Source organism: Protobothrops mucrosquamatus, unplaced genomic scaffold, assembly GCF_001527695.2.
Source record: "Protobothrops mucrosquamatus isolate PMUCROS unplaced genomic scaffold, P.Mucros_1.0 scaffold_280, whole genome shotgun sequence".
Lineage (NCBI taxonomy): Eukaryota > Metazoa > Chordata > Lepidosauria > Squamata > Viperidae > Protobothrops > Protobothrops mucrosquamatus.
In genome coordinates this window covers 2245882-2263977 of record NW_015386356.1, presented here as the reverse complement: position 1 = coordinate 2263977, position 18096 = coordinate 2245882, and the positions used below count along the sequence as shown (strand labels likewise).

General features: G+C 38.6%; 1 protein-coding gene across 1 annotated transcript in view; it reads left to right on the top strand.

Annotated features, from left to right (window-relative positions):
* Positions 1 to 3753: 3753 nt before the first annotated feature.
* The window catches only part of STOX2 (storkhead box 2), a 167409-nt gene continuing 153066 nt past the window's right edge, over positions 3754 to 18096 (top strand). Inside the window, exons 1-2 of the mRNA XM_029287269.1 lie at positions 3754 to 3852; positions 3958 to 4189. Of these exons, the coding sequence (XP_029143102.1) occupies positions 3754 to 3852; positions 3958 to 4189 (331 nt within the window). The remainder of the gene's footprint in view (positions 3853 to 3957; positions 4190 to 18096) is intronic.

Genomic DNA, 18096 nt, shown 5'->3' with positions numbered 1-18096 from the left:
TTCTTCAATTAATTCAGGCTAGTTTCAGCAAAAAAAATATAAAAATGTTGGCATTATATTGTGATCCTTGCAAAACTATAAAATCTTGACAAAATAATATTTTCAAATGCAAATAGAAAAGCTGAAAATGAAGGGCTTAGGTTTAATTCCAACTGGTGCTGATGTAACAAAGAATAATAGCTGCAACTTGGAGACCTCAATAGCTTAAACCAATTAGGAACAGATGGGAAAGATACCAAGACCTGCAAGAGCTCTTGAAGTGGGGGGTGGGGCATGGATAAATTTAAATAGTCCCTGAACTGGATGGAAAAAATGTTACAACTTTATGTTCATCAATATCCAACTAAAATGTAGCATTTTTATTTAATAATTTCACTTTTTTACTCAAGCTAAACAAGTCCACCACTGAAACACCTTTTTAAAATTAATTTTAACTGGCCTATCTTTTGAAGACAATCACTACTTCACTTAACCTCAAATACTGGAGCCATCAAAAATATTAGCGAAAAGAGACCATGTAATTCTGGAATTGTTGACTGTAAAAATTGAAAATACACACAAGACAAATGATTGCTGCAGAAAAATAAGAATGAGAGAAAGATACTCCATTGAGTGTCTTGTTTTTTTTCTCAGACAATATAGCATTTTTTCAGTTCCACCACTATCATACTGTGGTTGCCTGCATCCCACCAACTACTAGGGGGTGTATTCAGTGTACTCATGGACACTGAGAACACATACAGAAAACATAAAAAGCCAGGTCATAAAGGAAACAATAGAGTTAAAAGATGGCAAGAATAATAAACAAGAGTTTTTATTATTGGCTAATGGGTAATAAGAAACAAAGTTAAGACAATTTCTATTTCAGTTCTCCCACAGATAGATCTCACTTAACAACTGCAATTGGGACTGGCAATCCCAATGCTAAGTGATGTGCTTATTAAGTGAAATATATGACCGTGTCACGCTTTCATCAGTTCTGCTGCAGTCATTATGCATGACATTATATGACTGCAGCTTGTAAATTATTGCTAGGTGTGTTGTGTAAGGGTCAGGTCTGAAGCTTGAGATTGATTGAGGCATTGTCAGGAATACTTTGAATAAACTCCAAAACCAGATGAATCGCATCTGACTACATGCTATTTAGAATTACAAAGACTAAGTGGCATACAAATGTGAATAAACAAGAATCTTTGAGAAATTCTGGGACTTGAAGAAACATCTCTTACTTCCAAATGAGAAAAAAAAATAGCATCCAGAATACCACAGACCAATCACTTTTATATACTTAGGAAGAATAAATCATAAAAAGATAAGTTGTAAGTCTTAGGAAAGTAAAGGTTTCCCTGTCGGTCATGTCCAACTCTAGGGCATGGTGCTCATTTCTTGGCTGAGGGAGCCAGTGTTATCCAAAGACAATTTCTGTGGTCATGTGACCAGCATGACTATATAGTCCAGTAGTGGCGAACCTATGGCACGGGTGCCAGAGGCGGCACTCAGAGCCCTCTCTGTGGGCACGTGCGCCGTCGCCCCAGTCCTAGGCCTTCAGCTGGGTTTTATAAAACCTTTTCGCTTTAGGCCTCCGCCGCTGTGTGCAAAAAAAAAAAAGGTTCAATCTGTCAATTTCAACTTCTTGCGGGAAAAAAAAGATCTTGCAAAGTTGGAATTGATTGATTGAACTTTTTAGTCCCACCCAGTCTGCCGTTACCACTGCAGCCACACCCAGCCAATGGGCCACACCCAGCCAATGGGCCACACCCACTCGACACTCGACGATGCTTAAGTGGGTTTTGGGTTGCAGTTTGGGTACTCAGTCTCTAAAAGGTTCGCCATCACTGCTATATACCAAAGACGCACTGAATGCTGTTATCTTCCCACTGAAGTGGTACCTATTAATCTACTTGCATTTTCATGCTTCCAAACTGCTAGATAGGCATAAATCTTAGGAAAACAGTGTTTAATTCCCAGAAATCAGAATGGATTTGTAAAGTTAGACTCAGATTTACTCTTATGTTTTGGTAACTTCCATAATGGATTGTGGGAATACAGTAGATATATGTTCGCTTTACCAAAGCATTTGACTAAGCAAGCTAAATAAGTGTTACCTGGACAGCATGAAATTAAGTGGCTACATAGCTAGCTTGAACATTATGCTCAAAGAATGCTCATAAATGGTTTCTCATCAAATTGGAGAGGTAACAAATAGGGTGTCAGAAGAATAAATCCTGGTTCTTCCATATTAATGACATCAGTGAAATAATTGAAAAGGAATTACTTACTGGATTTGCAAATAAATCGAACTGGGATAACTAATAACATAGTCAAGAAACAAAATTAAAAGTAAGTTTGATAGGCTAGAGCAGGGGTGTCAAACTGCTGGCCCACGGGCCAGACGCATCATGATGAAACCGGGGAAAAAGTTCCGATACATCGCGCGACGTTGCAAGTTTGACATATCTGGGCTAGAGAAATGGGCTAAAATAACAAAGGCAAATGTTAATACAAGGAACAATGCACAGGTATAGCATAGGGAATACCTGATTTAGAAATGCTGCTTGTAAGTAAAAAGTTGGAATATTTAATTGCAAACTACTTGTAATCACCAAAGTTGTTAGGTTCTTTTCATATATATGGCTGCCCCATATGAAGCTCCCCATCTTATATTCCTATTTTGATTTTTCAAACCCAGATATAGGGCTTTGTGGCTTACCTTTTCTGGTTCAAATTCCACTTGCTGGTTGTACCAGCTTGTCAAGATGTTTCCTATTTCACCTATCTTTAAGTTCTCTGAAATGTGAAAATTATATCTTCTAACTTCTCACCAAGGTCATTTATATGTTGAATGGCATGGAGCTAACAATGGAACTTGATGATATAACTGACATTTTCTGCAGCTTATCACGGAATCATCATTGCAAGAAACAGGACAATAGATTTAGGTCAGGGGTGTCAAACTGCCGGCCCACGGGCCGGATGCGTCATGCCAAAACCACGCCCACTCCAATGGGGAATGGGCGGAAAGTTGCAATACGGATAGACGGAAATGCTTTAATTGGGAGTTCTGCAGAGCACCTGATAGTAATGACCTTTTCCAGTCTGGCTTCTAAGAATTAACTTATGGGGGGGGTGTCTAATATATTGCTAGAACCTAGCTTGATATGCTAATAGGAAGTGGACATTATATTTATACCTTGTTTTTATGAAGTGGAAATGATCCGAGTTACTTTTCAAGTCATGGTCTTTAGATAGTGGCTCATGATCTGCATTCTTAATTTGCCTCCAGTGTCTGTTAAGCTAGTTCGCTAAATTCCGGGACAAAAGTTGGCCGTACTACGAAACTCTTTTAAGGAGAGCCTTTTTAATTAAGGGTTTACGTCTTAACATTGAGCGCGTCACGTTAAAAGGCAGCAAAGAAAGCCGCGGAAGGCGGCTTGCGCGCTGGGCCGGCCAGGCATGCTCCGGGGCCGCCGAGAAGGAGGCGGCGGAGGAGTGGCGGCAGAGGCAGAGAGCCGTCTGGCCCGGAGGCGGGCGGCCTCCACACGTGTGTCTGGGAGAGGGCGGGCCGGGCGGAGAGACGCTGTACCTGCGGCTGGCCCGGCGGGGGCGGTTCTGACTGAGCTGGAAGTCGCGCCAGACCGGCAGGGCGGCTGTAGCGGGCTCTGCCCCGTGCTCATGGCCGGGCCAAGTTGGCGGCGGCTGCTCGCCGTTGCTGAGGCGCTGAGGCGCTCCCTTTAAATCTCCTCCGGCGCCGACATGCCGCGCAGGCTGGATAAATTTTTGCAAATTGCCCCGCATTCCTTGGCCATCGTGCTGCGCCCCTGCGGCGGAGATGGAGCCGCGCCGCCCGAACAAGCAACCCGAGCGCAGCGAGAAGGCGACGCCGGCGGGGAAGGGGCGGACAGGCCGGGCGCGGGACAGGGGAGCCGAGCGGAAGGCGAGCCCGCGGCGGACAGCGAGCTGGGGCGGCACCACATCGGGTACGAAATTTTCGCCGACTTCAAGCAGGGCAACATGCAGCACTTCTGGAACAAGAAGGTGACGGCGGCCGTGGCCGAGACCTTCTTCCTGGGCTGGATCGACGAGCAGGTGCTGCTGATCCAGGGCAAGGAGGAGCACCTGGAAGCGCTGCGCGAGGGTTGGATGCGCAGGGCTCTCAAGCCCCCCGCCGGCTTCCAGATCAAGTGCCTGGGTAAGAGCGCGCCGAGTCGGAGGCGGCGCCGGGACAAGCCGGGGCAGGACCGGGGGAGCAGCTGCGTCGCCGTGGAGAGGCGGGGGCCGGCGCCACGCGCTCCCCTGTGCCGAGGGCGCTAACGTTTCCCGCTGCAGCTGGAAGAAAGCGCCGCGCTCCTTCCTGGCCGGTGGGAGGAAGGCGCTCTGGTGTGCAACCCCCGAGCCGGGTTTCCTCCTCCTCTTAACGCTTCTCACCTTTGCGTTAACTGCCCTGCGCTTTCCGTGGCTCTCTGTGGACGGGAGGCTTTTGGCGGAATACGGGGACGTCCGGTACTGTACACGCACACTTCGTGGTCTAAAGGCGCTTGCAACTTTTTACCTTTTAGCCATCACATTAGCCCGAACTCTCTCCCAGTGTTTTTCCCTTTTCCAACTTCAGCCGAAAGTATAACTTCAGAGAGGTTTCGGCAGGTAGTGCAGGAAGAACGTCTGCTAGCCCTTTGCTTGTCAAACTTGTCTTCGGCTAACCCTTCAGCTAATCTTATTGGTGATAGTCTTGGCTTGAATGGTTGGCAAAGTAGATACACACACACACACACAAACAAACACAAACAAAGCATTTTGTAGGGGGGGGGGCTCTGTTTCCAACCCCTTTCAACCCTCTGCATCAGAATCTAGAGGAAAAGCTGATTTTTTTGCATTAGGAGAATCTGGTGTAGTAAAACAGCATCCTTAGCTTGTGTTTGCAAATATAGATATGAGTGTGGCACCTGAGTGCCATCTGGATTTGGAAATTTCACTGTTTTATCTTTTAATGAGATAGTGCTGCTTTCTTTGCAAAACCCTATTTATAAAAGGGTTAATTTGTATACCAGGTTTCATAACTAGTTTTCTCAGGTTATTCCAGAAAATGTTACATTTTTTGCTGTTAGTAAAAAAGTATTTTGTGTTGCTCAATTTTTTTTAGCATTGTGCATTATGATTTCAGGAGCCCTAGGCAAGATTGAGAAGGTAGGAAAACATCTTGGAAGAAGGCATTAGCAAACTGTGTAGATTATTGCCAAGAAAAGCACATGAATGTGTCCATGTAATTCTCAAGATATCAGATTTATCTCTTTTTTCCCCTTGTCTAACTTGCTAGCTTGGTTCTGTGAGTGAAACGGAATAAAAGGCTGAGAATTTTGATTTAAAAATGAGCAGTAACTGAGCATTTTTGTGTTGAATAGGTTTGAGGTTAGAGTCTGGTGTAAATTATCTTGACTTCCAGAAATGCTGAGTAGATTTTTTTAGGATTGCACTGTGAATAGAACAAAGATTATAATTCTCTTCCCCCCACACACTGCCCTTTATTAAATAATTGACATGAAGATGACTGCACAGATTTGGTTTTGACTGCTTACAACTTTTATTGTTATGCCTAACAGCATATTGATATTTGAATTTCCCTAATTAACCAAAGTAGTGATATTAAAGGTCTTAGTTCATATCTTTGGGATGTAGAGTCAACAGTCCAAGTAAATATTTTTTTTTTGTTATTTACTGATTGGCAAGAGGCACTACAGGTAGTCGTCTCTTAAGAACCCTAGTTGGACCTGACATCTCTGCCTCTAAGCAATGTGATAGTTAAGTTGGAAATAACTTGATAGCAACTGTGCTTTCTGGCTGGAAATATACAAGACTAATCAGTTTCACACCTTTGACTTTTGTTTGCCTCCTAACCACTTCACAGCCTTTGGAATGCTTGAGACCCTTTTTGCTATCTTGTACTTATTGAAAGCAATGCAATCATACCACTAGTCCAAACTGCGGGGACCCTACACAAACAGTTAACTCTTTGAAACTCTTTCTCTCCAATCTCTCTGCTCTGCAAAGTGAGGGGGGGGGAGAAAAAGCAAGTGATTTTTATAGTCAATCTCTCCTTTGCCTAATCCTTTTTCACTACTGCCACAGTTCCATTGCTTTCAGTGTGCTGAAGAGCAAACACCTTGCAATTTCTTCCCCTCCAGTCTCTCTGCTCTGTAGGAGGAAAAAAAGAAAAAAAATCCCACAGAGGCACAGGACAAGGTTTACTGACTGTAATAATGATCAGGTGACTGAGGAAAGCGGTGACGATTGTAAATGGGCTGTAAAGTTATTTTTTTCAGCCCAGTGATAACTTTGAATGGTTGGTAAGTGAGGACTATCTGTATACAACTCTTTCCTTCTTTCCACTCCTGGAGACTGCCTGGAGAATTTTCTTGGCAAAATTTCAGGAGTAGCTTGCTCCTGTCTTTCCCTAAGGCTGGGGAAGAGTCATTGAGCCAGCTGGCTTTCCTGGCTTCTACACTGATGGCTTAACTACCACATCAATTGATTTTCACACAATATCTGGAACACAACAATAGAATGTCTAGTATTATGGGTGCTTCCACCTGTATCCCCAATACCAATGACTCCCCCATGTAGTGCTTCCTACTGGTGAGTAGCTAATATATTTAAAGTTATATAAGTCCACCCCTCCCCTTAAGGCAGGGGTGTCAAACTCACAACATCACATGACGTGTCACGACATATCGTGACTTTTTTTCCATTGCCGGCAATGGGGCGAGTGTGGTTTTACCGCAACGCATCTGGCCCACGGGGCCGGCAGTTTGAACCCCTGCCTTAAGGGAAGGCAATCTTGAGGCCTCTAATAGGCCCATAATAATAAAATTACAAAACACTTCCTAATATGAGAGCAAAGAGGGAAAAAAAGGAAAGGGTACCTGCAATAGCTTCTCAAACTTATTTTTAAAAATCTATTATAAACATTTTCCCAGCATTGCCATAATGATCTGTATTTATCAACACATTTCTCCCAATAGTCTGTTACTAATCTGTTATTTTTTATTACCATAAGGGCACTATTTGATGAGGACCAAATTTCATGGGGTATATCTAGATTGTGCTCTTATCTCATTCTAATTAAAGTTTTTGGCACTTGTATGCATCGAGTATAAAATTAAATTATATATATTAAACCTTTATATTGCTGTAAGACATTTATGCTTATATTTAAAAGAATTGTAAAGATACACACATGTGCACAAACACATGGCTATAAGAAAAAGCTGGACATATTTTTAATGCCAGGAAGATTGTGAATTTTAAACTTAAAAGATATTTCAGTAGAGAACTAGTCATAGGCTCAAAGATTTTGGCTAAATCTGTTAATCAGCAGTTGTTACTTGTAGCCAACAGTTTCCTTTTGACTTCTGCCTCCACAAAGGCATGGTGTCTATTTTATACCTAGGAAACTTTATAGTAAGCGTTGTTAGTAATTCTCTAATTTTCATGACTAAATATAGGAACATGACATTTGTCTTCCTTTATGGCTGAGGTGAATACACAAACATGATGATGATGATGATATCGATATCCATTCAGTCGTGTCCAACTCTTGGTAATTCTATGGACCAGGTTTCTCCACATCTTCCAATTTTGCACTACTTCTTTGAGTCTATGCTTTGGCTGGTGTCAGCTTTGATAGTAAACACAAGGTACGCCTCCTATAAGTTGTTTTTTTCTGGCTATTGGATTTACATATTTGATTGACCATCTGCCACCTGCATTTATACAACAATGATTGTTCATATAATGACCTTTGTAATATAGAAGTCAGACAATAAGAAATCTATGCAGAGATTTAACATGCAAAGGCAAAACAGATTTCTTTGTATCAAGTCATGTTATGTAGAATTGTCTTCTCTGAATGGTTGAGGTTCTTTGGAAGCTCAGCTCCATCATATAAGTTGAATTTGAACCTTTTAATGGGTTATGTAGGAAGCATATTCTGTGTCTCTGAGATATTCTGCTTCTCTAGTCTTGTCACAAACCCATCTTGTAGTTGTTCTTTATTAATAAAGCATCCTATTTCCTCCAGTACTTGGCATATTTATTTTAGACTTGCAAGAAGAGTCATGTTAAATATCTCATATAAAATACTAACAGAGGAATCGTTCTATTTCTTCAATTTATTTTTGGAAGGTGCTGTCTTTTATTACTCTGGTTTTCCTAGTTGATTTTTTTTTTTTTGCTTTGAAATACATTTTGCCTTAAAGTCTCTTTAAATTTATTTTGTCGTGAAAATGAAATACGCATTTGTAAACTTTATATTTTAAAATACTACTTGTGGTGTAGATTGAGGTAAGAACAATCCATGTCTCTTAAGATTTTGTAGAAGTTGAACAGAAGACACCATTACTGGCCAGTCCAACTGCGACTGCTGGAAGTTGGTTGATGGGTACATATTCTCGGCTCTTGCATAGAGAATATTAAGCCAAAGTGGTATTTTTAAAAAATGGATGGAAGAATAAGGATTAACTGTTAGAAAGGTAATTATTGAGAAATATTTTTCCAAGTTTATTCAAAACTATATTTTTAACTTTTTAATTTTTTAAAAAATTCTATATTATCTGTAAAGTATCTTCACAGTGATCTAGTTCAAATGGAACATTGACCCTTGAGTTGACTTAAATAAGTGAGCTCCAAACCATACATTTCCTCCTGGACCCTCCCCTTTTCTCCCTTGCAGACAACAGTTTGCAATTACATCTAACTTCAAAAGAAGAATTGCAACTCATAATCAGATTTGCATTTTAGACTTGAGGGCAATAGAAACCATAGCATGTCAGTTTAGCTGAATTAGTAAAATTACAGAAGAACAAAGAGCATAATGACAAGATATGGCAAAGTGTGCCCATGTTTGAAGCTTGGTTTACTGAATTATGGTCAGGTATTACATCAGAACCCAAGACAATACAAGACATGAGGCATGTTCAGCATCTTGTCCTGAAAATTCATATTACTTTAAGATACAATATATTTAAGTTATACAATAATAGCTTATATAAAATAAACATATTTGATAATCAGAGAAACAACACCAGCAATACAAAATACATAGTACTTTGAATATGTACAATTCAGTGTTAATATTTACAAGTAGAATAATCAAGTTGAAGTATTAGAACCTTAAGCAAAAGATGTTTTTGCACAGTAATTAGTGAGTCAATCATGTTTCTCTGAGTGAAAGATTTAAGTAAATTATGCAGTCCCCAAAGGGGAAATCTTTCTGCAGTTCAGAATGATCTTTGCTTCTAATCTTGGAATCATCATGCTTTTTGAAATTTGTAGCAGAGAAGTAAGAAAGTGTGTGGATATGTATATACATATTTTTATTTAATTGTATACATATAAAATGTATAGGAAAAATATTACTGTGGCTAATTTCTATCTGGAGAGCAACAATATAGATCAGAGGTCCCCAACCTTTTGGGCACCAGGAACAATTTCTGTGGAGAAAAGTTTTTCCATGGACCTGAGAGTGTGTGGGTTTGTGTGCTCCCTGCATCTCATGGATGTTGCTTTGCTTGTTTGTGCGGACCAGTTGCTGGCATGCTGCAGCCCTGTACCAATCCACAGACCGGGGGTTGGAGACCCCTGGTATAGATAGTCAGTAAGCTGAGACTGCTTAATTCTAAATAGCAAGATTTTTTTAAAGCAAAATAAGGAAGGCTTACAGAAAATCTAGGAATGAAGCTTTAATATTCTTTGTCTCAAAGAAAACCATTTAGGTTTTCTCTGTCCTTCTTTCTTTGTGCTTGCTTCTTATGCCAAAAGGCTATATTCTAGTAAAACCTCTTTTAGTACCTTATAATTATCTGAATTCTTAAAGTGTTAGGAACTTGGAGAGCAGGTCTACAAGTCAGGGTTGCTTGGAAATGAAGCAGTGTACATTTTGTGGACGTACAGTAGGTATCCATAATTCAAGAATGTTAAGAATGGCATGCAAAAAGAAGTGACAGGAAAATAAAAGCTGTTGATGGGCCATATTCTAATCCAGAATTGATGTTTTAATGTATCTCAAATCTACCACATGCAGTTGGCCAAGTTGGAGCACTTAACCAGGAAAATATAATGGGATGATATATGAAATAATAAGTGATTTGTTTCTCCTTTATTGACAAACTTAACTCCCCACATATGCTTTTAGTGGCTCACTGAATCAAGTGCCCAGTTGTAGCCATTTCTATAATGCTTAGCACTTGATGAGATGAAATAGACTTACTGGAAAATATTAATATTAAAGCCTAGGATGGTATGAAAGGCTGGAAAAGTTAACTAATTCTATGGTAAATGACCGGCATAGTTCAGAAGCCAGTTTCCTCAATTAGAAGATTATTTTCTTTCCCAAACAATCCATTTTCAAGAGACGTCTGTTCAATAATTGAACTCAATAGCTCCCAAAATAGTTCAGCAAAGCGAGGTTGGCTGGAATATTGTCCATTGTTCATAAGCCACCAAGCGTGAGAGGAGAGGAGCTATTAAACAGGTCCCTGAGCAGAAGCTGAGTGTGCACATTCTTCACTTCCTACACTCTCCTCTTCTTCAAATTAAATTAACTTTCAACTGCAGTAATCTTCTTTCTTGTGAATGGTCTTTGTGATAATTTTATAGTCATAACTTGGTCATTGTAGAAATGTCCATTAGATATAGCACATTAAAAACTATCACAAAATGTTCTAATAGTTTCTTGAACCATGGAAATTTACTTTCACTGAATTTTTGAGTAATAGTAGATCTTGATAAGGTATTTATTTTTTGCATCTGTCTTAGCACTGCTAAGAGAAACTGATTAGTCTACCAGTTATTTTTATTTTTATACTGTCAGTTTCAGAGCCTTGGAAGTCTACAGGATGTTTAATATCCTCAAGCATTATTTCTTAAGAGATCTGTTTTATGGTATAAATCTTAACTTTTCTCAAATCTTGTGCTAAAATATTTTTTTGCTCTGAGAGAAATTGTGATTTGAGCCATAGAAAGTCATTGGGACTCAGGTGACATACAAGTTTAAAAATTATGATTTGTCGCAATTAGCTAGATAATAATAATAATAATAATAATAATAATAATAATAATAATAAAGTTGGAAGGGACCTTGGAGGTCATCTGGTCCAACCTCCTGCTTAGGCAGGAAACCCTATACCATTTTTGGGCATTTTTTTCCACCTGTCGAATCATTCCCAAGGATCTGGGATAGATAGATGTTGATGTTGGATGGTGCTAAAGTACAGGTAGTCCTCAACTTATGAACCCAATTGGGCCCAAATTTGCTGTTAAGTGAGTTTTGCCCCATTTTCTGACCTTTTTGCCACAGTTAAGTGAATCACTGCAGTTGATAAGTTAGTAACTTGGTTGTTAAGTGAATCTGGCTTACTCATTGACTTTGCTTGTCAGAAGATTGCAAAAAGTGATCACATGACCTTGGGACACAGCAATGGTTATAAGAATGAACTAGTTGCCAAGCCTCTGAAGTTTGATCAGATGATCATACGGATGCTGCCATGGTTGTGTGAAAGTGTGAAAAATGGTCATAAATCACTTTTTTCAGTGCTTTTGTAAATTTGAATAGTCACTAAATGAACTGTTGTAAGTTGAGGACTACTTGTATCACAGGACATAAACTGTTCAGAGTAAAGCTACCTTTTGCAATTGACTGATTTTGTCAATGCCAATGATGTTCAAGTGGTGCTCCAGTTTTTATTATATACACAACATATGAGGTCACAGATGCCAGCGCTTTAGCTGGTGTTGGTCTTTATATGCATTGAGGTCTTCCTATGAAATTAGGATGTCATAATGAATCGGCATAGTACAGGTAGTCTTCAATTTACGACCACAATTGAGCCCAAAATATATGTTGCTAAGTGAGAAATTTGTTGAGTTTTACCCTATGTTATGACTTCTCTTGCCACATTTGTAAAGTGAATCACTGCAATTGTTAAATTAGTAACACGGTTGTTAAGTGAATCTGGTTTCCCCATTGACTTTGCTCGTCAGAGGGTTGCAAAAGGGGATGACATGACCCCGGGACACTGTAACTGTCATAAATGTGAGTCAGTTGTCACGCATCCAAATGTAAATGACGTGACCATGGGGATAGTCATAGTGTGAAAAATGGTCATAAGTCACTTTTTTTAGTGCCATAAGTTTGAACGGCCACTAAATAAACTGTTGTAAGTTTAGGACTATCTGTATATGTGCAGATCCAAACAGTGTGGCTTTTTTTAATTGACAGATGGGAATTTTGTCGGTACACAGATTTTTTTAAGTGCTGTCCAAGTTTTTTTTGCTATGGCACCCAATGTCAATAACCACTGGGACCACCATAGTCAGTTTATGCCATAATCTTTCAACTTCGATTTTCAAGTCTTAATACTTTGTGATCTACTCCAATTCTTTGTCTTCTACTCAACTACATCCTCATATTGCCACATCAATTATCTACACTTTCTTCTTTTTAATCACAGTTAAATCTGATGTATTCTGGGCTAAGACCTTTATACTTGTATTCATAAATCCCATAATATTTTAACCTGCTCAATCTTGACTATTTTTTCAACTATATATTCCCACTAATTTTTCAATATTTTCACATGATTATTTTACAGATGTTCCAGTGAATCATTTTGGCAATTCTGTTATGTTGTTGTTTATATTCAGTTTGTGATCTCCTTGTTTGAACCGAATGTATTGTCTACTGCAGGGGTGTCAAACTGGCAGCCTGCGAGCTGGATGCGTCACACACAGGTCACGTCCACCCTGGCTCCACAAAGGCAAAAAAGCCACAATACGTCACGTCACGTGATCAAGTTTGACACCTGAGGTCTACTGTATCTTCTGCTCCTTTGCACAATCTGCACTTTGAATCATTTGATGATTTTTCAATTCTGGCCTTGATTGCATTAGTTCAAACAGCTTGCTCTTAAGCAGCCAAAATCAAGCCTTTAGTTTCTTTTTTTAATGTTCCAGTTGTAAGCTATTGCCAGATTATATTTATCCACCTTCTTCTCAATCTTTTATAGAAATTGACCATGTGATATTTTTTCTTGCCGGCATTCTGTCCGTGTTTTTATTACGTTACTTTCATATTCATGTTTCATTTCTTGTACATTCAGTAAACCCCAATTTTTAACTTGTATCAATGCTTGTTCTTGGCTGTCTTTTATGTCATCAGCCAATCCATGCTTTCCTCCTTCAACAGTTTCTTTGACTTGAAGTAAATCTTTTCTTCCATTTTTGCGGGGCAGGTATAATCTATCTATATCACTATGGGGATGTAATACATAGTGAATAGTCATGAGTTTTCTTGATTTGTGATCTAAACTCAACAGTTCAACTTCTATCCAGTTAATAATGGATCATATCACAGATATGGCCCAGATATTGCTGGCTTTGATGGTGTTTCCACTGTTCAATTTAGTCTTTAGCAATTTTATCACTCTTTGGATGTATTTTTTACTAATCACATTTTTAACTTGTCCATGCTTGATGTTATCCAGCTATAAAATGCCCATATATTTGTAGGCTTCATTCTGATGGCTCCTGATGGTTTGGCCATTTGCCATTTCAATTCCTTTACTGTTTGTGATTTTTATCCCTATTTATTGCTACTCAAGCACATTTCTCAAAGCCAAATTTCATTGATTTATCTGTGCTAAAAATTGTTACAATGATTGTCAGTGAGTAGATTTTGATTTCTAATTTTCCATAAAGCTTCAGATCACCCATATAAAGCAAATGTAAGAATTTATTAGCATTTTTAAATGCTGTTTGATAGCCAATATTTGTTTTCTTCAAAATCACTGAAAGTGGGATTGTAGCAATGACAAATGATAAAAATGAGTCATCCTGCAAAGTGCCTCTCTTGATTCTCCCAAGCCCATATTATTCATTTCCAACTATCAATTCCATCTTCCTCTGCTTCATTACTTTTTCTATAAACATTGTAGTGTTTTTACTGACACCAGTTGTTTCCAAACACTTGATCCAACTGTATGATAATTAATCAAATGATTTTTTATAATCAATTCAGACCATTTGTAAATTGGTTTTTTGGCCTTTGCAATTATCCACAACCAATTTATCAATCAAAAATTTATCTTTTGTACCTCTGCTTTCATTTCCTTTCTGCTCTACTGGAAGGAATTTCTTCTAAATAATCTTGGATGCCCTCCACTATGCTTGTAAGTAACTTAAACATTGTAGGCAACTGTGGTATCCACCTGTAGTTTCCTGGGTGTTGTCCCTTTTGCTGGGTCTTTTTGAATCAATAGGTTTTGTAAGTTATTAATAGTTGCTGATGTCTCCTTTATGCAATACTTCATCATACGGTTTAGCTATAATTGGATGTAAACTAACAAATATTTGAACCCAAAGCCACGCACTTGATGAATTCCAGATGTCCAATTTTTAATCCTTTTCACTCCATTTTTAACTATTTCTGCTGTTGTCATTAATTATTCCATGTGATTTTTACTAAATTCATCTTTAAATTCTTTTATCCATCCAGCATTTTATTATAGTTTTTTTTGAGCTTCTCAGAGACCTTTCCAAAACTGGATTGTTTTCTTTTTGTTTGATTTTTCATTTTCAGAACTTCTGTTGCCATTTATAGTTTGCTAGAATGGCCTTTGATCTGATTGAAATAGCTGATTTTACTTAAATTGAATGATTTGTGCTTCATAGTGTTCAGCTATTTATGTTATTTGTTGTCATTCAGATCTCAGAATAGACTACAAACCACCCACTATTTTTCTGTCATCGTTTGCAGATCTTTTCCTTGTCAGGCAATGGTTTTTATTACATTGATTTACAAAACCATATTCATTGTATAACACCTTCTAATGTTTGCTACAAATCATACAGGTTTCCAGCCAGCAACATGATATCATCTGCATACATGTATTTTCCTGTCCCCAGTCAACACACCCCATGTACTATGGGAATATCATACAACCTTACCTTAGTCCTGCTCAGTGTAGAGCCTCTCATTAGATTTTCAATTTATTATCATACACTTTCTTTTTGCATTTAGCAATCAATCTTCAGCTACCAATTTGATCCAATCCAATGTGGGAATTCTACTCTGGAGGTGGCTGACTAGATTGACAGCAGACTCTACCTCCCCCTCCCGGTCTCTGTTCCCCAGTCGTCAATCTTTTTTTACATTTACATTTTTATCAGTGTATTTCATTTGTTTTCTTTTTCCCTGTTCATTTTATTGTAATTTTGTTTTATTTAAACTGCCTTTTTATTTCTTTGTTTTTGTTTATGGTTGCAAGCCGCCTAGAGTAAATCCATGGTGAGATAGGTGGAAAATAAATTTAATAATACTAATAATAACTACATATTCATGCAAAACATTCCATAATTCAAACGTATTAATTTTATTGTATGGTTCCCTTAAATCTTTATAATTATCTTTTTCTTTTCTCTAAGCATTATGCAATACGTTTCTGTCATCACCTCATGGTATGTCCCACATCCAGAAACTCTTTATCATCCTTGAATCTTTCACTGATTCTCTTCATCTTTCATCATGTCAGTAGATCAATCATGCTTTTAGGCTCATATTCAACACCTTGCTGTGTGTATAGTACATATAAACATCCTGTATTTAAACCACATATTTGAAAGAAACATTTTTGAAGACATTCATACCCCAGTGATCATTCTCATTGATTATGGTATGTCCCTTATCTTATCCCCATTTGCTCACCCCTTAATGTCAAATCTAACCATTTTTTTTAACCTCTGGATTATATTTATTCAGAAAGTTGCAATTTCCTATCCCCTCTCCCCCAATAGGTTTTCTGGAATGTAGCTGTCATTAAGCTAGAGTTTTCTACTTTCATGTACCCACAATAACCTCAATGACACTAGTTCATATTTCCTGACACATAATTTAATCCATGCATTTTACTAGTCTCTGCCCTTCTAGCAGAAGCACCAGTCCAACACCAAGTTAGTGATGTTCACCTGATTCTTTCCCTCTAAATCAGGCATGTCAAACTTGCTATGTCAGTTGACGTCGCACGACATATCGCGACTTTTTTCCCATTGCCGGCAATAGGTGGGTGCAGTTTCAGTATGATGCATCTGGCCCGCGGGCCGGCAGTTTGACATGCCTGCGCTAAATAGATCACCAGTCTTCAATCTTTTTTTCCAATGGTATTTTTTTTTCAAGAATGGCTCACTTATAGAGTCAGGTGCTCCTTAACTTCCCACTACTTCTCTCTAACATTTCTCTTCAACTCCCTCTAATGTGGCCTTTGCCAATTTGGAACATTTTTTATCTTTTCCCTCATACTGGACCAGATTGCAGATTTTAAAACCCTAATTGTGGAGACAAGAATAATTTTTATAGTAAAATCTAAAATCAAATGGACTATTCAAAGCATTTCTGTCTGCATTTTTTACCATATTTGAAATTAACCAGTTCTGTTCCAGATAGAATCTTGACCAAAATGTTTGGAACACGGGTGGTTTGGTTGCCACAGGCCATTTGAAGCCTACAGTTCTTTTCGTAGAATACAGGTAATCCTCGAGTTACAACCACAATTGAGCCCAAAATTTATGTTGCTAAGTGAAACATTTGTTAAGTGAGTTTGCCCCATTTTACGACTTTTCTTGCCACAGTTGTTAAGTGAATCACTGCAGTTAAGTTAGTTACACAGTTGTTAAATGAATCTGGCTTCCCCGTTGACTTTGCTTGTCAGAAAGTCACAAAAGATGATTCACATGACCCCGGGACACTGCAGCCATCATATGTATGAACCGGTTGCAAAGCTTCCAAATTTTGATCACATGACCATGGGGATGCTGCGATGGTCGTAAGTGTGAAAAATGGTCATAAGTCGCTTTTTTCAGTGGTGTTGTAACTTTGAACGGTCACTAAATGAACTGTTGTAAGTCAAGGACTACTTGTAGAATATTTGGCACATCACAACAAATCAGTTGGCTCTATTACATTCTTCCTCTTCCTATTACAAATAGTCCTGGACTCATGACCACAATTGGGACCGGGAATCCAATTTTAAGTCATTGCAGTCATAAGTCAAGGCACCCTTGTGACTGGACCCTTTTTTTTTTTTTGACATTTTTCGCAACAGTTGTTAAGTGAATGACACAGTCATTAAGCGAACCCATTCTTCTGAAAGGGTGTTTTTTGCCAGAAACCATCACAAATCATAGTCACGTGATTGCAGGGTAGGGCAGCCCATAATAAAGGTGAGCCATTTGCCAAGAGCCCGGACTGCAGCCACGTGACCCGGGAGTCCATTTTAGGGCAGCTGGGAGTGGAGTGTGGAGCATCCATCCCAAGGCTGTCATGACTGAACAGTTGTGAAACAGCCAGTCATAAGTCAAGAATGTCATGTACTCTCTTATACACTTTTTTCATTTATTTTTTTTATTTCATTTGTCAATTTATGCTCCTTATTATTTACTATCCAAGTAACAGTTTTGCATGTGCCATTGTTGTCACCAGATGCATCCATAAATGTTGACCTATTGCCAGCCACAGAGGCTTTGGTCAGTTGAAGTTTTAATTTAGTGTTTTAATAAGTTGGAGAAGGCGTAAATGATTCAAAAGCCCAGTGAAATTAATGTATTTTAACCCATGATAACTATCTTTAATTATAAAAAGTATATATTAGACAGTTTTTGTATTATCAATTATTAGTTGAAGAAATATATAGACAACAATGTATTTGAGGTTTTGTTCTGTAACTGCTGGACATGGAAGTTTATGCTATCTTCTAATGCTTTGTTCAACAGGTTTTTTTTCCCCTTAACTTGCTATGCATTGGTAGAGGGTAAAGATTTTTTCTAGATTTTCTCAGTGGCCCATTATGGTACGCATTACACATTACTATAATGCTGGAGAATCTTTCTATAATCCTATGGCTTTTCACCTGTTGGGCTTCCCCAGATTATGTTCTGTCCCTATGCTTTTTGAGACGGAGGTTTGTCTTGATTTGAATAAGGAAATCTTAGGATAGTTGAACACCATGTTAAACATTTTGGAAAGTTTCAGTTGCTACAGTGGAACTTGTGTGAATC